Source organism: Rhinatrema bivittatum, chromosome 6 (genome assembly GCF_901001135.1).
Source record: "Rhinatrema bivittatum chromosome 6, aRhiBiv1.1, whole genome shotgun sequence".
Lineage (NCBI taxonomy): Eukaryota > Metazoa > Chordata > Amphibia > Gymnophiona > Rhinatrematidae > Rhinatrema > Rhinatrema bivittatum.
Window position 1 is genome coordinate 242,906,227 of NC_042620.1, and position 27,656 is coordinate 242,933,882.

The window sequence follows — 27,656 nt, forward strand, 5'->3', positions numbered from 1 at the left end:
CAGGACACGGCGAGGCATATGCACAGCCCGTGCACCCGGCTTTACTTGTATTCTGTGTTTAGTAGGTTGTGCGTGTACGTACCCTCGTGATGTTATGCGTACAGCACGTGTGCAGAGCCGACGCACTGCACATAACAACATTCTACAGAGGGCAATACGGCACGCACAGAGACGCACAGAAGATGGCACCACCACAGCCTACCACGCAGTGTGTCGACCAAGCCTAAAGTGGGGCCTAGTCCACCAGGGGGCTTCTCAACCCACTTGAAAGCCCTCTTCCCCTTACCCCAACAGGATCAGGAACAACATTGGTATGGCACACCAAGCAAGGAGACCAGAGGAAGTCTTACCAAAACCCCTCCAAATGTCTCTGAATCGAGAAGTAAATCTTCTTCTCTCTCTCTTTTTTTTTTTTTTTTACTTACCTGGGCTCAGCACTTACTGGCTAAGTACAGAGATGGTCTCCGGCTGTGGGGGGGAGAAGGTTTTGGCCATCACCACCACGCTCGGCTTCCTGCACCCGCTGCCTTTCAGCTGCTTAAGCAGCAAAGTCCATGCTGGGAACTGGCTACCAGACTAAGGCACACCTCTGAGGGATCTCGGAAATCGCCTCAGGAATTCTCAACTGGAGGAGGAACCTTTAGGTATCACCGCAAGAGAGCAGGTCTCAATTTTTTTTTCTGCAATTTAAATGTAGAATTTCTTCTTCCAAAAAGTACAGCAATCTCTATAGGGAGAGGTACGCCTACCATCTGCTGGAGACGGAGAAATACTGAAGGGATGATTTCACTGCAGGTGTGTATCTAGGGGTCATCAGCTTTGAAATCTGAGTCCGTCTCATTTGCTCGCAGGGGAGCATAACCCTTTGGTCCTGAGTCCATCTGGCTACACGCTAGGAAACACCATTTTTACAGTACATATCAGCCTTTTGAAAATTACCATGGGGGTTAAATGAGTAAAAATACACTCGGAAGCAATTTCATGTGTATTCTTTCGGGTAATGTACCTACCTGAGGGCAGAGTTTGAGTGGAGAAACCATTTAATGTGCGTACCTTCTAAAAGCGAACGTATACGCATATATGTACTCGTGAACATTTCTACCTGCTCCCATGCAGGCATAAACATGTGGGTGTATGCTGCGCAAGGGTCCATGCATACTCGCTAATTTTCAAAACATACTTATGCGCGTAAATCCACTTTGATAATTATGGGTTGAAGTCCACGCATACTTTGTACACACCGTCTTCAGCCCTAAGCACTGTATTACAAAACTGGACTCCTTTTATAAACTATTATTGCAGTACATATTTTATTTGCATTCACTGAGGCTTCTTACCTCTTTGACAAACAGACTTTGAGCTTTACTTTCCGCATCCTCAGGTACTGTGGACTGGACAGTCCTCCACTGACGGTCTATCGTTGAAATCTGGCGGGAGGCGGGGAGGAGAATATAATAAACAACAAAAAGCTTGCTTCCTTTTAATTTTCACAGTAAAAATTTGCAAAAATAAATTTTTGTCAATAAGGAAAAAAAAACTCACAGACACATCATCCATTGGAAACAGCAGCAGGTCTCTGAGAGGATCGCTGTAGATCTGGGCTTTCCTCTGAGAGATGACATTCTCGTAGTCCAGTGGTTCAACAACTCTTGTTTTTTCCTATGAATATATTACAGAAGAAAAACAGACTAGACAAATCTTGACACAGTATAGATAATTATAAAAGGCAACAATCCTACTTTATTCATTACACTGTGTTACAGCATGATGTAGCGAAGCATGGCCTAGCAGTACTTGTCTAAAATCCTCTACTCAAACAATTCAACAGTGAGTGAAGGAGCTGCTGGAATGAATAGCAAAGAGGGTGGTATGAAATATTGGAAGTCCCAGCAGAAACATGGGTAACCACACAGCTGGGTCACTCTGGCAGGCTGGAATTAAAGCAGTAACTGGAAGACCTAGCAGAAATGCAGTCTACCTGGCTAGGTGCGCAGAGACCCAGGAGACTGGAAGTTCCAGCAACAGCCACACGAGCATTGGCAGCTATGTAGTCTATTACAAAACCTTCTAATTAAACATGGGAAGGAAGGGGTGCTGGATGTGAACTAAACAGGGAATTCTGTGAGCTCATCTGCATGGAAAAAGATGCCAAAAACTATCCTAGATAAGGAGTGATATATTACAGGAATTCATGTTCTCTGGGTGACAGCTGGGATATATCCTTAACAGAGTGAACAGAAATAAATGGGCAGACTAGATGGGCCAATTTGTCTTTTTCTACTATCTTCTACAAGGTTACTATGAGGCCAATACTCAGCACCAGTTAGCTGGATAAGTAGTGACTTATGCAATTAATTGGCGGCCGCTGAATATCCGCTGAAATCAGCAGGCACCAGGTAAGTGGTGGGCGGGATGTGGGTGAATCAGGGAGAAGCTATTTATCCAGTTAATGTAGCCATCTAAGTGCCGATATTCGGACTTATCTGGTTAACCAGATAAGTTAGACTTGCTCAATAGCAGGTTTAAAGTTAGCCAGATAAGACTTCTCCAGCTAAATAAAAACTGCTGAGTATCCCTTGTAAGTTAGTCAGACAAGTCTTATCCGGCTAACTTACTTATCTGGATAAGTTTGAATATCTACCCCTATGTTGTTCTAGCCATCAGCAATTTCTTAACCCAGTACAACAATATATTGCATAGAAACAAATAACAGAGGCAAACCAGCCGCAACTAAGTGGAATATATGTGAAGGGCAGAGATAAAACGACAAAAAGCAAATTTCAAAATTTTAAAATACTCATACTCCCCATTATACACATATAACCAGTAAAGCTGAACAAAATGCAACAAAATAACTGACATTAAACATCAAACCCACCTGCATAAAAATTAGTATGTACTCTCGGCTTCTTAAGCAGTAACATGAATGGTCAGAAAGCAGGTGAAAAAGGCAGAAAAGGCAGGTGACTATAATTTTATGCTCGTAATTAATCTCTCACTTAACTACTTGAAATTTTGTCTGCTTTGAAGTGTCACAAAGAGGCAGAATATAAAATAAAAATAATGATAATAATCATTATTATTGTTATTAAGAAGTGCTGAAGAAAAGAGCAAAAATCAGTTAAAAGGTGAACAGATTTAGCAATCAGAGAGCGCTTGCACAATCCTTTAACGCAGACACCTTTCAGCAGAGGTGACAGAATTGAAGCATGTCTGTGGCAGAAACTGAGGTCATATAAAAGGCATGGGATGGCACCCCTGGATGTTGGTTCAAGAATGGGTACTTGTCAGGGATGTGCATTTGTTTTTAAACAAAATGAAAAAGGTGACGATACACTCATGTTAAAACAAAGAAACATTTTTTTCCATTGGCTTTCATTTGAGAAAGTCAATGAACGACAATGAAATATGAGCATACACAAAATAGTACTGGGGGCTGGCACCATTTTGTTTTAGGACCATATGCTTATAGCCATAAAACAAAATGGTGCCGACACCAGCACAATTTTAAATGGAATCCAGCAGGGCAGAAGCAACTGAGGATTGGTTCTGCCCTTTTTTCATCAGAATTCCCTGTAGGTAAGTGTGCTCCACCTGTTCTATTTAGTTTTTCAACAAATTTTATGTTAATTTCTATTCAGTGAATGAACCAAACCAAAATAACATTAGAGTAAAACCCAAATTAAAAACAAACCAAAACAACATAATGAATAAAACAAAACAAACATTTTTTTCCCTACCAATCCCATAACTTATATGCTCATCTGCCCAGAACGGGCAATGATGGATGATGGCTTTTGCAACTCCTAGGGACTGTTAGTGCCATGCCATGTCCCCACATTTACAGAGTTCTCCAAATTCCTGATCTGGATCTCAGATCCTTTTCCTTATGCTGCTGCCCTTGCCCCTAGATGTCAGGGCTCTAGCTTTGCTGTCATCAGAAGGCAGGGAGTGCAGGGACTGAGTCAGCCCGTCGCCTCATGCTTACAGGTCCCGCCTCCTTAACAGAAGCTTAGAGAAGGCAGGGATCCTGTAGGACCTGCACATATGAAGCTGTAGGCTAACTCACATCCCCCATTTACTGCCTTCTGATGACAGCAAATCCGTAGGCCTGAGATCTGCAGGAGTGACAGTGGAAGGGAAAGGTTCAGAGGTGGGGAGGATGCAGGGTTGGGAATTGGAGTATGGAGGTCCTGGGGTGGGATTAGAGGTCTAGAACAGAACTGAAGTCCTGCAGGATAGCAGGGATAGTATCTTCAATGCCCCAAGCATTGGCCTTTGGCCTGTGTGTAAATCCAGAATGGTAGAGACCTAACGAGACAACAAAAAGTAATTTGGATAAGTAGAGATAACCTGCAGTCGGTCAACCCTGTACAGATGACAGATGGGATAATTCTTAGAGCAGTGCAGATGGGGGGGGGGGGGGGACAGGGATAAACTGGGCAGACTGAGATGAGCCTATGACCATTATCTGCCATCATCTACTATGTCAAGGTCAGAAACAATACTAAGACAGCAGGAAATGGATGTCCCTTTTCACTTTGTTGCCTACCAATAGAAGACAGCAAAGAAGAGCTGTGCAATAGATACATTAAAATGGGGTAAATATTTAGAAACCAGTCAAATGCCCTGTAATCCCCTGGATTATGAGATTTCTCCTAATTTCCATGAGTAAAAAACACATTTTAAATAAAATTTTAAATAAAATTCACTCACAAATGATTAGTTCTTCAGAAGTGATTGCATTGTAAGACTGTCAACAAGAGGATGCATATTTCTACAAAATGATCAGTACAAAGCATCCTTTTTAATTTGATTATTCCTGCTGCCACCCAGGTGAAGGAGAATTACACAGAACAGTCAAAAGATCCCTAAGTGGTGTCAGAAATGCTGTGAAAGGCATACCAATATTTTGCATTCCTGTTTATCTACTGCAGTAAACTCATCTAGCAGCCTAGCAAAACTCACATACTTAAGTCTTAAACATTGCATCCAGCAGAGGACAAAAAAAAGGTACAGAACAGTTCCTGATCATCTTCCTTTCATCCATCACTTAAGCAGAGAAAACCTGCTCATGTCCTCTGGAAAATAAAACCCTTCAGTTAAGGAAAGTGTTTTACCGAGGGGGACTGCTTTTCTGTGATGTGGCAGCAGAACGCCAAGACAATTCACATCTGTTTAATGACACCGTATTACAGCATTTCACAGTCACTTCCTCGTTTTTTTTCCTTTTTATTTAGGATGCAAACTTAATACGATGAGTAAGGGATGCTGCCAGTAGAAGGACAGGTTTCAGGCAGTCTGATGGCTCCTCGCCATAGCTTTTATGGGAAATAAATGTTGAGGAAAAGCCAAGCCGTTTGCTAACCAAGCTGGAGACCGGCCTGCTGCAATCTGCCTTTGCAGTGGTAAGAAATGCATTGTACTAAAGTAATCAAACTTGTAAGAGAAGAATGAGAGCCAGGAGCTACTTGAAGCAGTGCTGGAAGTTGCATTTTAATTGGCTAAGCTCACCAGATCTTTAGCTAATGGTGCCTTTAAAATGTGCTACATATCTGAGAGGCTGAGAGGGATATGCATAAAAAAACATTTGCATTTACTGTGTATGAAGGGCAAGTGTGTGACAAAGTGGATAAAGATGAAACTGCAAGGAAAAATAGGGTTACATCAGTAAAGGAAGTTTGCTTACCATAAGCGGGGCTCTCGTAAAAAGCAGGATGAATTAGCCATCACACATAGGTGGTGATATCTGACTGAGCCGAATGGACCCATAACTCTGAGCTCATTAGAATTATTACTCTACTGTGCATGTGCGGGAGTTCCAGCACACACGCTGCCTCTTGAAGCTCTCAGTCAAACGAGGAGCTCAGCTTTCACTAGACTCTCCAGGGAGGCAGGAGGGCATGAAGCATGGCTAATTTATCCTGCTGTCTATGGAGAACCTCGTTTAGAGTAAGCAAACTTGTGTTCTCCATCAACAAGCAGAGCTGAATTAGCCATGATACATGGGGAGTCCCAAGCTGAGGGTTGCGTGGGGGAGCTCTTAACGAATAAGCAACCTGGACTCCCCACCCCATCCCATGGACTACTGGGGGAACAGGCTATGCAAAACTGCTTGCCCGAAGTTACTGTCACTTCTGGAGAGAATATCCAAACATTAGTGGGATGTGAAGGTGTGAACCAATGACCAAGTTGCAGTTTGCAAATGTCTTTAACAGAGACAGCTTTCAGGGGAGCCACTAAAGTAGCCATTGCCCTCACTTGATGAGCCTTGACAGAGTCTGTGAAATGAAGGTCAGACAGAGCACAGAAATGTACAATACATTCATCATTTGGTATCAACATTCATGAAGGGCTTGTGACATGAAGCTTCCGGTTGCAAAAATACTTGTGCTTTAGCACAGCTGATGAAAGCTCCTTATGAACCACTGGAATTGGCTTCCTTGAAGTTTCTCACATAGAAATTGGTATTCCTAGTCGCTATCATTTGGACTAGAATACTCACCAAGCTACAAGCATTTCTTTCTTACTCTCTGTACTTATAGTTTTCCACATTCATCCTGCCTAGTGGTTTCTGTGTTTCATATGAATCAAGCCATTTTTGTTCCCACGTTCTTTCTAAACCGCGTGCGCATAAAGGGGAAAAGGCCCTCCATTCATGGGACTGAAAAGGGGCCTTAGCCTATTATCTGAGGAAAACTCAACTAATTTGTCAGGCTTTTCAGATTTCCATTCCCCACGATCTCAATAGACAAGTTGTGGCTGCTGCCAAACACGTGTTGTCTGACATTGCTATCAGACCACTGAGCATTTAACATTCATGCAGTCAAGTTGATAGAGGGAAGTCTCAGATAACACAGACGACCCTCCTTCTTTTGAGTTAGTAGAGCCAGATCAAATCCCAGGGGGACTGGTGGGTGGACTGACCAACTGACAAGGTAAGAGAATCACACTTGTCCGGACCAAGCTGGAACAATGAAGAGAAGAAGTGCCTGGCCTTTGAGTATCTTCTGTACTGTCCTCATCCCCAACAGAGGCAAGGGTAAGTCATACAGCAGATCTGCATCCCACTTGAGCAGAAAAAGCATGCAGGGTGGATCTGAACTTGCTCTGAAGAACAGAGCAGAATTTGTCAACTTTCCTGTTGCTTTCTGACACAAATAAGCCCATTGACAGGCAACCCCAGAGATCAAATAGACTGTCTGCTACACCTTGGTTCAGGGAGCACTCGTGGGGGTGAAAACTCCTGCTGAGATGGTCCACCAGTGTGTTGAAATCCCAGGAAGGTAAGCTGCTTGGAAAAAAGATCTGTGACTGTGAACCCACTCTCAAATTTTCATAGATTCCTCGCATAGGGTCAGGAACCTGTGCCTCCTTGTTTGTTCACATAGAATATTGCCACTTGGTTGTCAGTTTGGAACAGAATTTTCTTTTCCTGATGGAGATGCAAGAAAATTCTTAATACATGCTGAATGACTAACAGCTCCAAGAGATTGATCTGGAACAGACGTTCCACTGCCAACCAAATCCCCTGAATTCAGAAGGAGCCTGGATGAGATAGAACTTGGGCACCTATCTCCCGGATCTTTGTAATGAGCCACCAATGGAAGGATGATTTCATTCAAATCATGAGGAATAAAAATGTAATGAGAGAGTGAGAGAATGTCAATAGTAAAAATGATGAGAAATCATTGGTCTGGAAGCATGTAGGACAAACGTAATGAAGTATGGCTTACAACAGTGGTTCTCAACCCTGTCCTGGGGACCCCCCCAGCCAGTCGGGTTTTCATGATATCCACAATGAATATGCATGAGAGAAAATTTGCATACACTGCCTCCATAACATGCAAATTTTCTCTCATGCATATTCATTGTGGATATCATGAAAACCCGACTGGCTGGGGGGGTCCCCAGGACAGGGTTGAGAACCACTGGCTTACAATGTACTGAGTATAAGATATTAGTTGTTATATTACTTTCTGTATCATCTATCTTATGTTATAGTATCATCCAGTATAGAAACATAGAAATGATGGCAGAAGAAGACCAAACGGCCCATCCAGTTTGCCCAGCAAGTTTCGCACTTTTTTTTTCTCATACTTATCCGTTACTCTTGGCTCTTAGTAACCTTTTGGTTCTATTTCCCTTCCACCCCCACCATTAATGTAGAGAGCAGTGTTGGAACTGCATCTAAATGAAACATCTAGCTTAATTAGTTAGGGATAGTAACTGCCGCAATAAGCAAGCTATACCCATGCTTATTTGTTTACCCAGACTATGTAATTCAGTCCTTGTTGGTTGTTGTCTGTATATAGATCCACTTTTCTTCATTCCCCCTGCTGTTGAAGCAGAGAGCTATGCTGGATATGCTTGAAGTATCAGTCTTTCTCCCCTGCCGTTGAAGCAGAGAGCTATGCTGGATATGCATTGAAAGTGAAGTATCAGGTTTATTTAGTTTGGGGTAGTAACCGCCATAAAAAGCAAGCTATTCCCTGCTTTTTTGTGAATGCAAATCCTTTTTTCCACATTTCGTCTTGCCGTTGAAGCTTAGAGCAATGTTGGAGTCACATTAACCATGTGTATGTTTATTGAATAAGGGTATTATCTCCGGGTAGTAGCTGTCATTCCCGCGCGCCACCCACTCTTCATTCATGTCCTCTAGACTTTATGGATCCACAGTGTTTATCCCACGCCCCTTTGAAGTCCTTCACAGTTCTGGTCTTCCCCACTTCCTCCAGAAGGGCATTCCAGGCATCCACCATCTTCTCCGTGAAGAAATACTTCCTGACATTGGTTCTGAGTCTTCTTCCCTGGAGCTTCAAATTGTGACCCCTGGTTCTGTTGATTTTTTTCCTGACAGAAAAGGTTTGTCGTCGTCTTTGGATCATTAAAACCTTTCAAGTATCTGAAAGTCTGTATCATATCACCTCTGCTCCTCCTTTCCTCCAGGGTGTACATATTTAGATTCTTCAATCTCTCCTCATAAGTCATTCGATGAAGACCCTCCACCTTTTTGGTTGCCCTTCTCTGGACCTCCTCCATCTTGTCTCTGTCTCTTTGGAGATAAGGTCTCCAGAACTGAACAGAGTACTCCAGGTGAGGCCTCACCAAGGACCTGTACAAGGGGATAATCACTTCCCTTTTCTTACTCGATATTCCTCTCTCTATGCAGCCCAGAATTCTTCTGGCTTTAGCTATCGCCTTGTCACATTGTTTTGCCGACTTCAGATCATTAGACACTATCACCCCAAGGTCTCTCTCCTGCTCCGTGCACATCAGTCTCCCCCCCCCCCCCCCCCCCATCGAATACAGTTCATTTGGATTTCCACTCCCCATATGCATGACTCTACACTTCTTGGCATTGAATCTCAGCTGCCATATCTTCAACCACTCTTCTGGCTTCCTTAAATCCCATCTGGTTCTCTCCGCTCCTTCTGGCATGTCCACTCTGTTGCAGATCTTAGTGTCATCCGCAAAAAGACAAAACCTTACCTTCTATCCCATCCGCAATGTCGCTCACAAAGATATTGAACAGGACCGGTCCCAACACCGATCCTTGCGGTACACTGCTTAAAATTTATTTTATGTTTTCAGTATGCAGTTTAATTTGTACTGGATTATTTAATTTCATTTGTTTTATGTTCATTTTCATTTTACAATTATGAATGTTAATTTTGTAAACCGTTGTGATCTTGATACGGAATGATGGTATATAAAATGTCTAAATAAATACATAAATAAATAAATCTCTGGGGTTATTCGTATGGCATGTGACAAGGGCTGATGCATCAAGAGCGAAGGCTCCATTTGAGAACTCTCTTGTTGAGGCACATCATGGGGACTACATACACCATTGATGCCATGTGTCAGAGGAGAACCAGGATTGCTTGTGCTGGTACATGTAAATTCTGGATCAGTCCTCAAAGACAAAATGCCTGATCTAACAAAATGAATACTTTCTTTCTGATGAGTCTATCCATGCCACAATTAACTTGATTCACTGGGTAGGAACAAGGTTTGACTTGGCAAAGCTGTATATCAAACCTAGTGATTGAAGAAGCTGAATTGACTTCTGCAAGGAGTCCAACATCCCTGCTTGAGAAGGCCTTATCCCCAGCTAGTCATCCAGGTAACGAAAGACACAGATCCCCCAATGACAAAGATGTGCCATCGATACTGCTAAACATTTTGTGAAGATCCTCATGGCTGCCAAGAAGAAGAAAGGGAGAACTCTGAATTGGAATGAGAAGAATCCATCACAAATCTGAGGTATTTCCAATGAGACGAATGGATGGATGTGTGAGCATTCATGTCTTTCCGAATCATGGATAACAACCAGCCTCTCTCTTGGATGAAGGGTATGATGGTGTGGAGAACATTCATTTTGAACTATTATCTTAACAGCCTCTTATTCAACCTTTGTAAATCCAGTATAGGCCTCAATCCTCCCTGGCTTCATGGGATTAAGGAAAATAGCATGAATAGAATCCCTTGCCATGGTCTTTGGGAAGGACAGGTTCTCGCACTTGCTGGCTGAGAAGCAATTTCACCCCAAAACAGAGCTGGGCCAAGTAAGACAAAATTGGACTGAAACCTAAACATTGATGTAGCATGGATGGCTAGGAGAAGTGCAAACAAGAATCAGGTTCTACAGTTTTGAGGACCTAATAATCCTTAGTGATCTTCCACCACTCTTCAAAGAACAGGTAAATCCTCTACCCAGCTATAAGGGTCAAAGTCTTAGGGTTGGGTCTTGTTAAAAAACAAGGCCCAGGCTTGGGCCAGACTTGTGGCGGCTTAGGCTAACGTCTCCATAGCCATCCATATGCCAGCAACTATTGTTCTGGCAGTGCAGAAATTGGCAGAGGGGCATCTCCAGAAAAAAGGAGCTCTTAAAAATGAAGTAAAGACATGTAGAGCGATGCTTCCCTATCCAGTCCTTGGGGCATACCTAGCCAGTCAGGTTTGCAAGATATCCCCAATGAATATGCATAAGATAGATACGCATAAAATGGAGGCAGTGCATGGAAACCTATCTCATGCATATTCGTTGTGGATATCCTAAAAACATAACTTGTTAGATGTGCTCTGAGGACTGGGTTGGAATGCACTGGTCTAGAGGAAGAAGGCTGTTTGGCTCCCACCAATAAGGATTGAATGGCTACATGCTGCTCCTTAATCTCGGCCTCAGTTTCCCTGACCTTATCCCTGACAAGATTGTCCCAAGAACAAGAAATGGCCAAATTGTCATAAATATCCTCATACAGACTGCTGACTCTCAACCAGGCCATAAGGCATGCTCCAATGACTGTTCCAGATGATCATGATACAATATTGAATGACTCATATACTGTCCAGATGAGATGTCGCTCACACTCTTCCACATTCAGAAGAGCCTGCTAGTAACCTTCCCACTCCCTGTCCAGAGACTCTACAAGGGACTTCAGTCTTGCTGATGTCATCATGCAAGATCACACCATATACAATTGATGAGTCACAATACAGGCAATGAGAATCGTGCACCACCACCAACTGGTGCAGCAGTTGAACCACCCTAAAACTAGGGGCCTTTTGACTCTGTACAATGAGATCCAGCTTCCTTGCTATTGAAGGGCAGGAGGATGGACTGACCCACATTCTTGTCTACAAATGCTAAAGAATTTGATGAACCAGGATCAATTGACAACAATGGCCTTCCCCAAATTTTCTAGAACCTGGAATAAAAGAGGTCATCTGCTGAAAATTAATGTTCCAGCAAGATCAGGTAGATGGAATAAAAGTATCCCTGTAGACCTTTCCACGGATTGCACATAGTGGCTAGACTCCCCAGTAGTGAGGGATGGTTTACCCGATGGAGGGGGACTAACATTTAGGGCTGGCAGGCCTGATAGGTGTGGTGTGGAAGTGGGAGAGACTCCCACTTGTGGGAACAATTCATCCATCCTGGAACAGAATTGGCTAAAGAGCATCTTCCTCGTCACCAAAGAGGTAAAGAAAGTCTACACCAGATCTGTTATTCTGTGTAGCTTTGCACCAGTGGCTCAAAGACTTGCGTGTCAATGGTATAGAATGCACCAATGGAGTAGAATGCACCAATGATGCAATGCACCCATCTGCATCGATATTTCCTGCACCTATTCTGCATTGACATCTTCTGCATCAACCGTTCCAGATGCTCCTGTGCCAATGATGCCTGTGTCAATGGTGCCAGATGCACCTGCATAGACAGTGCCAGACACTGCTAGTGTCAATTGTGCTTGCATTGACGGCAGCAGGCACATTCACTTCAATATCAGGTGTGCCTACATCAATGGTGACTTGACAGCCTCAGAGTACCTCATCTTCTGTGCCATGAGCTTCAAAAAAGCCAGGCACTTTTGCAACTTGCTGAATCCCAAAGCTGCAATGAATCCAAAATCCAGTACCAAAGGGAGGAGAAACCCTGCTCAAGGAGATCCTGCTTGACTCAGCACAGAGGGGGGTCGAGGAAGCCCCACTGTAGGAAAAAAGTCCTTGGCCGCTGACCACGGCCTTCTTGGATCCTAAAGGAAACAAAATTAGAAATATTAATTATGCATACAATTTTTTTTAGTAGCATAGAGGGAGCTATTTGAGGGACTGGCCAGTGGTCGAAAAAGAAAGTAAGAGCGGGAGCTCAGAAAAAAAAAAAGCTTCGAGGAGCTCATGAGGCAGTGCTTACATGGGATCTCCCATGCATGTTCAGTAGAATTAAAAACTCTAATGAGCTCAGAGAGATGGGTCTGTTTGGTGCCATCAGATTATTTCATCCATGTGTCATAGCTACTTCAGCCCCGCTGGTCTACTGAGAAAAGATACAAAGATTGCACAGGCTAATCTAAACATGGTAGAACCAAGTGATTTTTCAAAGGTGAGCGCTATATTCTCTGGCAGGAAAAACAGCTCTGCCTCTTTAAAAGTAGTTTTTGAAAAGGAAACTTCAGCCAATGTTTAAAAAAGGGGAAGACTGTTAAATTTATTTTTGAGATGTTAAGAGAAAGAATAAAGAAGGGAATTTGGCACCGCTAGCTTTTCTATTTTTAGCTTTCTTATTTTTCATCAAACATAACAACAGATTTAAATAAGGAAGTAATGGGAACTGCATAGCAGCAACAGTTTTCAGGCTCCACCTTTCACCAGCCTCGAGTAGAAGCAAACATATTCAGGTCTGAGGGCTTCCAGAGAGTAAAGAAAAAGGTGTTCATGTATTTGAGTGAGTCGGTGTCTGCAGGCCGAATGGAGGACCTATCACGGTAGCTCCTCTAGCAGATTCTGAATATCTTTCTTCAGGCCATAACAAATATTTTCTTTCTTTTTTTTGCTGCATATCTGCTTTTATGACTGTTTCTATTTGGGTTTCTCCACCAACACCAAAAATAAAACCTGGGTGAATCGGGTTCCGTGGGGTCGGGGTTTTATTGTGCGGTTCAGTTTTATCACAACCCCTACGATCGCGCAAGAATGTGAAGAACCCTAAAATAAAGGACAGAACCACACAGCAAAGACTTCTGAAGCAGGAAGTCCATTCCAAGCTTTATGAAAACGCATTCCACATGCAACTGTTAGGATACTTCCCATGTGAAGAGTGAGCAATGGCGTTTAGAATGAAATTGCTTCAGAGGCGTGAGGATGCAAATATGTGACAGAAATGCACAGGTGGTTAGCATGAGATAAACCAGGCAATTAACTACTGAGGATGGACTATTAAAATGAAGACCACATTCTACAGTAGTTTTCCTGGAAGTAAAATGTCTACCATGGAGGTACGTTACGTCTCCACATGTAAATGACTGATGAAGAAAAAGAGCTTGAGAATGAAAAAGGAGATGGGAAGGGATCACATACAGCAAAAAAACTTACCCAGCTGGCTTTTCCCTGACTTGTGCAATACCTCGCCTTCTTTGGATCCTGCCCCCATTTTTATCAAAGAACAAAGTGAAAAGCACAAAGATGCATTACATTTAGCTTAAAAATGGTTCTAAAGATGCACAAATATTTTAAACTGAATGTGAAATGTAAAAGGCGGCTTGTAAGTGCACTCTCCAATGCACACCGAAATTGCAGGGTAAACAGCACACATATGCAGATTATTAACAGACCGTAAAGCATGTATGGCACGAGAGAGTGAACTGTTCAATACATCATTTTACAGCTTTACTGTGCCTTAGGCCAACAGGAAAAACGCATTATTTCACAGTCCAAAATACACCTGGGACTACAGAAAAAGACCTTGACATGACCGTGTTTCGCACCAAGCTACGTCAGGAGGACTGGCAGGAATTCACAACAAGCGACAATAAAAAAACTGCATGTAAATCCTGGGCAAACCACTGCCTCTTAGTACTGTGGCTTCTGCATTCACAACCTTAATTTGAGTAATTATGTGAAGGGATCAGTTCCTCAAGGGGTCAAAAATTACTACAAAATAGCTTTGGCTGCCGGTATACAGTGGAACTCCGTGGGCTTGTAGGTGTCCAGCGTGTTGTCCATAAAAAATATGGAGTAGAGAAATGTAGAGTAGAAAATTACAGTTCAAGGGGGCCCTGTACAGGCTCCTTTACATCAGACGCGTTTATGTCCTTTCTGGAAACCAGAATAAACAACTCGCATTAAAGAAGCTCACAAAGGCACCATTTCCAATAGCATTAAGCTTAGTGTAAAATGATGTATTGAATAGTTCACTCTCTAGCGCCACACATCCTGCAGTGTCTGTAAGTGTACTCTCTACATTTTCTTTAAGAAATCTTCTGTGCGTGGAAAGACAGACTGCCATGCTGAATCTCATCTGTGTCATGCCAGATTTACCCGTCATGCTTGTAGGTATTGCCTTGCTAGTCTAATTCTGATATACGTTGCGTATGATGCTCTTCTGTTGAATTACAATTATTTTATTTTGCTTTCTTTCAGAAGGCTTTACAAATAAATGTATTTGAAGGCTTGTGTAAGGCACCAGTTTCCTCCAATAAACTAGAGTTTTAACCATAGAAGACTAGCTATCAATGTCCAGAGGGAGTAAATGGCTTTGCCATTTTGTGTCTATGGATAAAATGCTTAGTGCATCTGACTCAAGGATGTTATGTGATTAAGTTAATCAAGAGTCTGCAAAAATCAGTGCACAACCCCCCCCCCCCCCCCCCAACCTACTGTACAAAAAAACAGATATGTGGCTCGGAGGGGTAGGGGAAGAGCGGGGAAGATGAGTGTCAGTGGGAGCCTACAGGGTCACAGTTCTCACTAGGGTTGCCAACTGGCTCCATTTTGTTCAGGAAAGGTGTACGCAGGCCTGCTTTTATCCCACTTCCAGGCCTGGATTTATCAACAGGCATGCTAGGCCTGTGCCTAGGACGGCAAAAGTCTGGGGGGGCAGCAGATTGGCTTAAGATTTTACTGTCTGCCAACTGTGCTGAATCTCACTCAGCAGAGAACAGCCCTTTGCATCCTGATCCAGCCCTTTCCCTCCCAGGGAGCGTGCAGGGAACAGAAAGGGAGGGATGAGCTTGGAGCAGACAGAGCAAAGGGGTATGTCTGTGTGTAAGAGTGCTAGAGAGAAGGGACTGCAGTTGGGGGGGGGGGTGTGTGTGTGTGTATCCATAATATATCGGGCTTGGTAGTGTGTCCGTCAGTGCTCGCGCATGTTCCCCAGCCCGCCGATAGATGACTCTATAATATATCGGGCTTGGTAGTGTGTCCGTCAGTGCTCGCGCATGTTCCCCAGCCCGCCGATAGATGACTCTATAATATATCGGGCTTGGTAGTGTGTCCGTCAGTGCTCGCGCATGTTCCCCAGCCCGCCGATAGATGACTCTATAATATATCGGGCTTGGTAGTGTGTCCGTCAGTGCTCGCGCATGTTCCCCAGCCCGCCGATAGATGGCGCAGGCGGCTCCCTGGCCACCTTGGAGGCTCAAACACGCCGTACAGCGGCCATGTCACAACACCAGCTACAAGAGGTACTCCTGGGGGAATTCAGCGCTGCTGCAGAATGCAGATTTTGCGCAAAATTCCTCCTTCCCGCAGATTTCCTCCCTCATCTCGCCGATTTCCTCCCTCGCCAGAAGACTATTCAAAACCAGAAGGACAGTGGCCATCGCGGGACAGGCAGAAAATAGCAGAGGAGACCTGGCATGCCGCGAATAGAGCGCGTCCCACGGCACACGCTCCGTTCGCGGCGAAGATGAAGGCCCGGCGCACCTTTCGTGGCGAAAAGGGAAGGTCCCCGTGTGCCGCGATCAGCACGCCCGGGCCTTCATCTTTGCCGCAAACGGCGCGGGTCCCGCAGCATACCAGTGAGACAGAATGTGTGTCGGGGAGGGGAGTGTGAGAGAGAGCATGGGGGGGATGCCGTGAGAGAGAATGTGTGTGAGAGAGGGGGGTGACAGAGAGCATGGTTGGTAAGAGGGAGCTGGGGAGGGTGTGAGAGCATGGGAGGTAAGAGAGGGTGGGTGGGGGGATTCTTTAGTGTGGGTTTCAGAGAGAGGGAGCCTATATGAGGGGACGTGGATGCCGGTGAGAGAGAATGTGTGTGTGAGAGAGGAGAGGGGATGTGGGGGGAGTGCGAGAGACAGCTTGGTAAATAAACTTCGCCAGCCCTCGCTTTAGCAAATGTGCCTCCATGTCCCTTGCCCTGGGTGAAAACAATTTACTTTTTCGTTTTCAGCTAACACTTCCATACAAGAGCATATGTGCCAATAAAAAGGCTCGCCGCCTGGGCATAGAACGGGTACAGTTGCTAGTACAAAAGCTTAATTATTTATATGTCTATGCCAGATTGGATATGAGTTTAGAAAGGGGGTGCAAGGGAGAGTAGGACCAGTGCATGGTAGGGATGCATGCCTCCTCATTCCCCAACCCTCACCATAATTCACATCCTCTCACCTTTGATCTTGGTTTCTGTCCCCCAGCTCCTGGAACCTCCTCCCCAGATCTTGGAATCCACCCCAACCCCTCCTACTCCCTTCTCCCCTTCCTCAATCCCAGAACTTCTCTCCCTATCCTCCTCTTTTTTATTTACCCATTAACGTTTCTAGGTGGTTTACAATAAAAATATCCAAAATTCAATAGACAATACATACTAGACCAGTGGTTCTCAACCTTTTTTCTGTCGGGACTCACCTGACAGACAGTTCTTACATGTGTGACACACTGAACACATGACCGTCACGGGGCTAAAAATAAACATACACTCTGCATCCACAGGAACCCCCTGACACCCAACAATGGGTGGAGAGCAGAACTAGGACATTCCCCATACAACTCACCAGACAAAAAATATTCTAGTGTCATCTCAGTTCAGCAACACAAACTCTCCCTACTACCAGACGCAAGAGCGCTGCTTATGAAAAGACAGCAGTTCATCACCAATGCATGGCCTATTGAGAAAACACAACAAATAAGACTGATACATACAAATGCCTCGGTCACACCCACAAAACCAGACACAAAACTCTGTCACACCTCGGTCACACCCACAAAACCAGCCTTCACCAAATACAGAAAGACCACAAATTAGAAATATGGAGACAGAAACAGGAATGGAAACCCAAAAAAGCATGCAGTGCAAACCTGGAGAAATGGAAACAGAAATATAGCACCTAACACACTCCCAGAATCTGCAATAATGCACACAAATTAATCCATAAAAGTTATACTTGTATTATGGAACACACTCAAACAGTAACAACCCAACCTATGAAATAGCAGTACTACAAATATTAAACCAGGCCCTAAATACCAATACACCTCCTAATAGGAAAACAGAAGCCAAGCTGCTATAGATCTCTACCCAGAAACTACAAGCTTGCAGAATATCCTTACCTGGGTCATACATGCAGAACCCATACAGACCCTCACCAAATACAGAATAAAGAGTCATTAAGCTAATATTTTTGTTTTTCCATTGTTGCATTGCATACAGAGTTTGGCTTCTTGCTGTATCTAGTTCAGTTTTTGTCTGCACATTTCTATTTAGACAATTCTTCAAGAACTATAAAATAAAAATTGTAAAACTATTCTAATAAAGAGAATACATGTTTCAAAACAACTGATTAATAGAATATCTAATAATTAAAAACTCATAAAATTATTAAACATTTTCCAAACACCAATAAAATATTTCAGAACAGCAGACATCACATGATATCCAAAAATTTAAATGATAGTCAATCAAGAAAAATAAACAAAGCCACCTTAACTTACCCTTTCCAGCAACTCTCCTACTCCTTTCCTTTTCAGACCAATAGCACACACCAGAGGCAGCAAGAGCTACTGAAGCTCTGTCCTCATGGTCCTCTTCCTTGGTGCCCAAGACCAGTCTCTCTGCCTCTTTTACACACAGACACACACACCAGTCAGCTCCCCGACCATTCTCTCAATCTCACACACACACAAACCCAGGGCCAATGTGTCCCAATAGGCAAACTAGGCGGTTGCCTAGAGTGCCAGCCATATGGCAGCAAAAAGCAACCATATGGGACCATGAGTGAAGCTCATCCCACTCACAGCCAAGAGGAATAGAGACTCAGCAGGCCACGAGCGGAGCCTATCCCCCTCGTGGCCGAGAGAAGCAGAGATTCGGCGTGCTGCAAGCAGCACCCATCTTGCTTGTAGCGCCTCTGTTTGTGTGTGGGTGTGAGTGAGAAGGACTGTATGTGTATGAGAGAGCAATGGTGTTAGTGAGAGAGAGGGAGGGAGTCTGTGCAAGGGTGTGTGTGTGTGAATGAGACAAGGAACCTAAGTGTGTGTAAGAGAAGAGGCCTGTCTGAGTGAATGAGTTCAGGGCTGGAGCCAGGGCCTGGATTGGGGGGGCAGATGCAAGGCAGAAGGCTTGCCTAGGGTGTCTAATACCCTTGCACTGGCCCTGCACACACCAGTCAGCTCCTCAACCAGTCTGTCAATCTCACATACGCACACACCAATCAGCTCCTCGACCAGTCTTTCAATCACACACACACACACACAGACACCAGTCAGCTCCCCGACCAGTTTCTTAATTTCACAGTCAGCTCCCTAACCAGTCTCTCACTCACAAGCACACCAGTCATCTCCCTGACCAATCTCTCTTACACAGTCACCTCCCTCACCAGTTTCTCATACACACCAGTCACCTCCCTCACCAGTCTCTCTCACCCTCACACACACACGTCAGCTCCCTCACCAGTCTCTCTCTCTCGCATATACACCAGTCTTCTCCCTTACAGTTTCTCTCTCTTACATGCTGACCAGTCAGCTCCCTCACCAGCCCCTCTCTCACAATCATTTCCCTAACCAGTCTCTTTCTCACAATCACTTCCCTCACTAGTCTCTCTCTCTCACACATGCACACCAGTCTTCTCCCTGACCAGTTTCTCTCTCTTACATGCACACCAGTCACCTCCCTCACCAGTCTCTCTCACACAAGCACACACAATCACCTCCCTGCTGGTGCTTGGCGACACACTGGTGTGTCGCAACACAGTTGACAATCGCTGTACTAGATGATACATGCTAAAAAGTCAAACTGTTCACCACTCCATAAAACAAGACACTTACTGCTCTTGTAACTTTTGCAACACAATAGCAAAGTACCTTTGCCTATCTGCTATTTTATAAAGTGTTACTGGATTCCTGATCTCTCTGCACCTCCCCCCAACCTGAACTCCCCCCATCTCCAGGCCTCTCTCCTAATCCTGTCCCCATTCGTAGTCCTCCTCCCTTCCTTTCCCCTTACTCGCAAGGCTTATAAAGTAAAATAAAAGATGGAAATGTTTATCAGTGTGCTTCCGAGTTTTAACATTTGTCACAGAATCTACCCCTGAGCTGCAACAGGAAACTCTGGGGCTGGCCTTAGACATACTCCCTGTTATCCAACCTTACTGGAGAGAAGGGGAGAGGGACAACAGCATCATCAGTGCCTAGGGGCGGCAAAATCCTTAATCCGTTACTGCCACTGCCTGTATGAACACTTAATTCTGGTGACCCTACTGAATTCCCTAGGAAACGTTAAGACTAAAAGACCATGCAGGCAGTGGGGTAAGACCAGGACTGGCTCAGAAACTAGAGCCAGCAGGCAACCCTAGATCCCACTTCTTTATATATAAACTAGGGACGATATTTCCTATTTCATCGTGGTTCAGGGGGCAATGAAACGATAAGAAAACCCACGAATTTCGTGTGGTTTTCTTATCGTATATCAGGGGGAGAAAGGGCACATTAAAAAAAAAACCCCAAACCCACCCCAACCCTTCAAATTTAATTAATTGCAACACCCCATTCTCCCGAACTCCACAAGACTTGCCCAACCCCCCCTCACAAAATGGTGCCGGCCATCCATTGCTCCTACCATGTGACAGAGGCCGGCCAATGGCACCGATAGCCCCTGTCACACAGTAAGGGCTAAGGGCAAAGGGCCATCGGCGCCATTTTGATTTGTGGCAGCCGACGGCCCGAGAGGGGGAGATCACTCCCGGGACCCCGGTGGACCACCAGGGACTTTCGGTAAGTCTTGGGGGGGCGGTCAGGCAAGTCTTCGAGGGTCAGGAGGGTGGGGGGTTGCAATTAATTAAATTTGAAGGGTTGGGGTGGGGTTTTTTTACATTTGAAGGGCCGGGGGTTTCGGGCTTCGGTTCAGGGTCAGATGAAATAAAATCGGCCCAAACCGTAGGAAAACAAAATTTCCCATGGCTGGCCGATAACGAAAGCCAAATCAAAAGGTTCGGTCGAATCACATCTCTAATATAAACCAATATTTTCCCAGGCAATAAAAAAATGCATGATCTCAAGATTCTGAATTCAGGACAAAAACAGAAGTGATTCTGAAGGCTCCAGAACATGTTCCATAGTTGGTGTACGAGGATGAAAGAAAAATCAATGAAATTCAACATCTCCTGATTACCTAATCTGTCTCTCTCTCTATGGTAATCCAAGGAGAGGCAAAAAAAAATGTGTTCATCTGTAGTCAATTCTGCAGCAAATAAAAAGCTTCCTTCCTGATCTCAAACATGGGGGTATCTTTTCCCTCTATAACGTTGTCCAATAAAGTCTTTCATGTTACTCTGTCTGATTCTTTATTGGAAATAAAATAATAAAATAAAAACCTCTCTAAAATTCCTCATTAAGTGATCCCTGTGTACACAAATGAAACCATTAGTCATAACTTGTGCAAAAGAGAAGCATCAACATTATTTTTTTTCTCCCATTTTCCTGTTTCTGTGGCACATTTTAAAACCATGACAAAATATTATCCATCAGTTTTATACTGGAAATGTTCTAAAGCCCCAATTCATCAACTTTTTTAGATGACATCAGAACTAAAGCTAAAAGTTTACTTTAAATTTTAGGGAACAAGGTTTTATTTCTGTAACAGACATTCAAGTTGAGAATCATTATTTCAGGAGAACCGACCTCCAGTCTATACACTTGTGGCTTTTACCATGAAGATGATGTAATACAATGCACAACCTATTATCGTACAAGTTTTTTCTAGTTGAAAGGCCATGCAACATTTTTGTGGTTGAAAATTAAAACTGCAGTTCTGTGATCCAATGCTCCTGCCAAAGATGAAAAAAGGAACAAAAAGTGAATTGTTGAAAATTAACAGCAAAGAATGAGTTAACAGCCAATATTTCCAAGACATGGCATTGTGTCATAGTTCCAGCGGCAGACCCCTTGTGGTGTGCTAAGAGAGTCACAGTTACTGCTGGAGAGAGAGAAACCTTTAATTAATACTTGGCTAGGGATTCGGATGGGCATGTAAATATGCACTTCTTAGTTTTTCTCAGTCCATACAACATCAAGTGGTGACTGGCAGAGCAGAACCCAAAGGTTCAATAAGTTTATTTAGTAAATTAAGCCCAAAGACTATTTCCCAGTGTCACTTCCGCATTCTAACCCTGCACTGACAATGACACCAGACTTGCACAGTTAAGCTCCTATATGTAAGCACGTCTGACAACCACTTCCTTTGTACCTCTGCACTATGTCTCACTTGTAAAACAAAATCTGTTCAAATAATTACACGACCTACAACTTGTTTTTTCTAATTTGCTGGGACCAGTTTGTGAAGTTTATGTCAATACTGGTTTCATAACCTAAACAAGTACCAAAAGGCAAGAGAAGAACAACACAGCAAGTCAACTTTTAAAAAAAAATGGAGAGGGAATAAAAAAATTCTAATTCAAGACATACCGGCATGAAGAGGTACTGCTGAGGTAGGAAGCCCAGATGAACCACAACTGCTAGCAATCAAATAGGGATGTGCATACATTTCAAAATAATGAGTAAAACGTGACAAGTGAGACCATTTTCGATTCGTTATGAATGAAACAAACAGAACACAGCCTCCAATGAAAATACTCCAAAATGTGTGTGTATTTTCATATTCCTGTAATTTTCTTTTTTAAAGAAAAAGCAGGACTCCGGCAGGACTAGACCTTGACCTGGACCTGTTGCTGAGGCCTAGGCCCGAGGCCAGGGCCCACTCAAGGCCGGGTCCCATCACTGAGCCCCAGAAACAGGCTCAGACCCAACACCAGATATGAATTCCCAGGGTATGAAAATCTATCTCATACATATTCATTGTGTCAATCCTGAAAACCCAACTGGAGTGGTAAACCTCCAGGAGAGGGTTGGGAAACACTGTTCTAATACCAATAATGAAAATTTGATTAATAATGGCAATTTTAACAGAATTTACAATTCTGGTACTTCATGAATGCAGTAGGTATTCAGCCATCTCTGGGGTGTGACCACATAACCAATTTCAGTGCTTAGGCATTGAATGATAGCCACCCCTTCTCTTGGCTAATACTGGAGCGGTAAAAAGGGTCATGACCAAGATTTCTGAAAGTCATGGGATTTTGAAGTATCCATGAATCCCTCTCCCCAGATGTTTGGAGAAGGAATCATAACATTACCCAATTACAGAGGCAAAAGAAAGGAAAGTTGTTGACCATGAACTGCTGTACATTTTGTATTATAGTTCACCTTATCTAGTATTCTAGTTCATTAGCTTTATATGTAACACATAGCTCCTCGAATTTAACATTTAGTTATTCTACTGTTCCTTGCCTCTTATAGTTGTTACTGTTCCATGTAAGCTCTCTGCCTATATGTAAATGGCTCCGCCTAAATGTTCCTAGTTATATGTAAACCGATACGATGTGCAAACGGCTATCGGTATAGAAGAAATTCTAAATAAATAAATAAATAAATAAATAAAGTGCGTTGCCTATTATTAGACACAAATGCAAGGGCCATGGCCAAACCATTAAACATTATTCTCTTAACAGAGAAAACATTTTCCCTAGTGTCATACTATAGAATGATGAAATTGATCGTTTATCCTATTGATTCCCAATTCTTTTTTCCTAGAAAGAAAGGTGCTGGTACTCAGATGCAGGGGTCATTCTTGGGGAGGGGGGGGGGGCGGGCGGGCGGGGCAGATATCATGGCAATCACCCCCACTTCCTGCAACTAGCTGAAGGGTTTCAGTCACAGCATGATCCACTCCCCCTTCCCAGCAGCAGGGGGCGTGAGAGAGCAGCAGCAACTCTGCATGGGAAAAGCACCAGTGAGGAAAGGAAGTTAAAGAACAGAGAGGCACTGCTGGTGCTTTTCTCTCTGTCACCTGTTCCTCTCCTACTGGTACTTTGCTCAGATTTCACATTCAGGAAACTCTGTCATGACAAAATGTGCTGACAAATGAAAGTAGTTAAAAAGAGAACAAAGAAGAAAAAATACATAATAGTGCTAACAACAGTAATTATAATTTCAGGGTTAAGAATGGTTAATAGTATGGACAATTACCACCTTCTAATATAGTAACACAGTAATGATGGCAGAAAAAGTCCAAATGGTCCATCCAATTTACCCAGCAAGTTTCTTATGGTAACCCCCATGTTTCTCTTAAGTAGCTGCCACTCCATGCATTTATCCCCAAGCTTTATGATAACCCATAAAGCATTACTGCTAGCAACATTTTTACTGGGTGATGAGATTTCTTGAAATTTCAGACAGTGCTGCTTGACATGCTTTGCTTATGAACTCGGCCATAAAAGTAGTCCTGAACTTTTTCCCTTATGTCTGAACGTCAGTACCCCAGACTGTAAAAGTCAGGGTCCATGTTGGTTGTCATCTCAATCTAATTCCCTTCCCCACCACCTCCTCACCCCCATCGAGGTGGCGAGTGATGTTGCAGTTACTTCAAAAGCATCAAGGTTTATTGGTTAAAGTAATAATCGCCATGCCTTCTGTTAAGGGTAGTAACAGCCACTCCATGTAGGTTACCCCCATGCACTCTTTTCTTCATTTCTATCCTCTAGCCCAGGGGTGGGCAATTCCAGTCCTCGAGGGCCGAGAACCAGTCGGGTTTTCAGGATATCCCTAATGAATATGCATGAAATAGATCTGCATACACCTGAGGTAGAGTGCATGCAAATCTCGCTCATGCATATTCATTAGGGATATCCTGAAAACCCGACTGGTTCGCAGCCCTCGAGGACTGGAATTGCCCCCCCCTGCTCTAGCCTTTAGGGGATCCAGTGTTTATCCCATGCTACTTTTAATTCTTAAGACTGTTCTGAGTTGTCCCTCCTGGAGTTTCATATCATGACCCCTAGTTCTACTGATTCCTTTCCATGGAAAAAGGTTTAGTTTGTGCATCATTAATACCTGTCAGGTATCTGAAGGTCTGTATTATATCTCCTCTGTAACTCCTCTGCTCCAGGATATACATATATTTAGATCCTTCAACTTCTCCTCATAAGTTTCTGACACAGATCCCCCACCATTTTGATCACCTTCCTCTGGACTATTTCCATCCTGTCTCTAATCCTTTTTTAGATTTGGTCTCCAGAACTGAACATAGTTCTCCAGGTGAGGCCTCACAAAGATCTGTACAAGGGGATTATCACTTCCCTTTTCCTTCTAGTTATACCTCTCTCTATGCAGCCCATCATTTTTCTGGCTTTAGCTACCACCTTTGCCGGCTTGAGATCACCATACACAATCACCCCAAGGTCCCTCTCCCAGTCCGTGCACAATAGTCTTTCACACCCCTCCCCCCCCAATCACATACAACTCTTTTGGATTACTGCACCTCAGGTGCATGACTCTGCACTTCTTGGCACTGAATCACAGCTGCCAAATCTTCGACCACTCTTCAAGTTTTCATAAATCACTATTCATTCTCTCTACTTCATCAGGCGTGTCCACTTTGTTGCAGATCTTAGTATCATCCAGGGTTTTCCTTCTAACCCCTTTGCAATGTCGCTCACAAAGATACTGAATAGAACCGATTCCAAAACTGATCCTTGTGGCACGCCACTTAACACCATTCTCTCTTCAGAGTAAGCTCCATTTACCATTACACACTGTCTCACGTAAGTTAACCAGTTAGTAATCCACTCCACCATCTTGGCAGCCACACCCAAGCTTCTCATTTTATTCATGAGCCTCCTATGTGGGACCGTATCGAAAGCTTTACTGAAATTCAGGCAAATCACATAGAGTGCTCTTCCTTGATCCAGTTCTCTAGTCCAGTGGTTCTCAACCTTTTTTTGGCCGGGACACACCTGACAAATGGTTCTCATATGCGTGACACACTGAACATGTGACCATCACGGGGCTAAGTGTAAACATGCACTCTGCATCCACAGGACTCCCCTCAACCCTCAGCAATGAGTGCAGAGCAGATCTAGGGCATAACCTGTACAACTCACCATACAAAAAAAAAGATATTCTGGTTCTGATGACATCTCAGTAAAAGCAAAACAAACTCCCTTTACTACCAGGCACAATAGCCTTCCTTATGAAAAGACAGTAATTTACCACTAATGCATATCCTATTGAGAAAACACATCAAATAAGATTGATACAAATGCCTACATGCTAGTAAAACACCTCACTTTGGTCACACACCCAGAACTGACCTTCACCAAGTACAGAAAAAACACAAATTATAAATATGGAGACAGAAACTGGAACGGAAAACCAAAAAAGCCACTCTGCATACAGTGCGAACCTGGAGAAATGGAAAGAGAAATATAGCACCTAACAGACTCAGGATTTGCAATAATGCACACAAACTAACCTGCACAAAGTTACACCTGTATTACGGAACACACGCAAACAGTAACAACCCTATCTAAGAAATACAACTATTAAACCAGGCCCTAAACACTAAAACATTTCCTATTGGGAAAACAGAATAAGCCAAGCTGCTACAGAGCCCCACACAGAAATCATTGTAAAGTTATAACAAAAATGTTACAAAGCAGCTGCTGAACAGAATAATATTCAATTAAATACTCATAAAAATTATTAAAACATGTCCAAATATCAATAAAATATTTCAAAACAGCAGACATCGCATAATACCCAATAATTAAAATGGCAGTCAATCAAGAAAAATAAATTTAAAAAGCCACCTTTACTTACCTTCTCCAGCAACTCTCCTACTCCTTTCCCTTCCAGGCCAATAGCACTAACCAGAAGCAGCAAGGGCTGCTGAAGCTCTGTCCTCAATCTTCTTCCTTAGCACCCACAACCAGTCACTCACAACACACACACCCACAAATAGACCCCACGACCAGTCTCGGTCTCTTTCACACCAGTCATCTTCCTGACCAGTTTCTCTCTCTCACACAGAAACACATCACCTCCCTGACCAGTCTCGCTCTCTCAATCACACTCATGTTCTCTTATATACAAGCTCTCAATCACACACAAAAGCTCTTACACCCATTCACACCAGCTCTCACCCAGGCTTCCATTCACACCCCTACACACAAGCTCTCACCCAAGCACCCATTCACACCCAATGACACAAGCTCTCACCCAGGTACCCATTCACACCCACAGACACAAGCTCTCACCCAAGTACCCATTCACACCCTCCGACACAAGCTCTCCCCCAGGCACCCATTCACACCCTCCGACACAAGCTCTCCCCCAGGCACCCATTCACACCCTCAGACACAAGCTCTCACCCAGGCACCCATTCACACCCACAGACACAAGCTCTCACCCAGATATCCATTCACACCCACAGACACAAGCTCTCACCCAGGCACCCATTCACACCCTCAGACACAAGCTCTCACCCAGGCACCCATTCACACCCACAAACACAAGCTCTCACCCAGGCATCCATTCACACCCACAGACACAAGCTCTCACCCAGACATCCATTCACACCCACAGACACAAGCTCTCACCCAGACATCCATTCACACCCACAGACACAAGCTTTCACCCAGGCATTCATTCACACCCTCAGACACAAGCTCTCACCCAGACATCCATTCACACCCACAGACACAAGCTTTCACCCAGGCATCCAATCACACCCATAGTCACAAGCTCTCACCCAGACATCCATTCACACCCACAGACACAAGCTTTCACCCAGGCACCCATTCACACCCACAGACACAAGCTCTCACCCAGACATCCATTCACACCCTCAGACACAAGCTCTCACCCAGGCATTCATTCACACCCTCAGACACAAGCTTTCACCCAGGCACCCATTCACACCCACAGACACAAGCTCTCACCCAGACATCCATTCACACCCTCAGACACAAGCTCTCACCCAGGCATTCATTCACACCCTCAGACACAAGCTTTCACCCAGGCACCCATTCACACCCACAGACACA

At 43.9% G+C, this 27,656-nt stretch overlaps 1 protein-coding gene across 7 annotated transcripts in view; it reads right to left on the reverse strand.

Annotated features, from left to right (window-relative positions):
• Positions 1-27,656, reverse strand: part of DOCK11 (dedicator of cytokinesis 11) — a 310,527-nt gene that overhangs the window by 248,872 nt on the left and 33,999 nt on the right. For 4 of the 7 annotated variants that reach the window (XM_029606693.1, XM_029606691.1, XM_029606692.1 and 1 more), the window contains exons 2-4: positions 13,879-13,926; positions 1,543-1,659; positions 1,338-1,427 (exon numbers count right to left, since the gene is read on the reverse strand). In XM_029606693.1, the coding sequence (XP_029462553.1) occupies positions 1,338-1,427; positions 1,543-1,659; positions 13,879-13,926 (255 nt within the window). The remainder of the gene's footprint in view (positions 1-1,337; positions 1,428-1,542; positions 1,660-13,878; positions 13,927-27,656) is intronic. The other 3 variants (XM_029606694.1, XM_029606696.1, XM_029606695.1) reach the window with 1 other exon arrangement.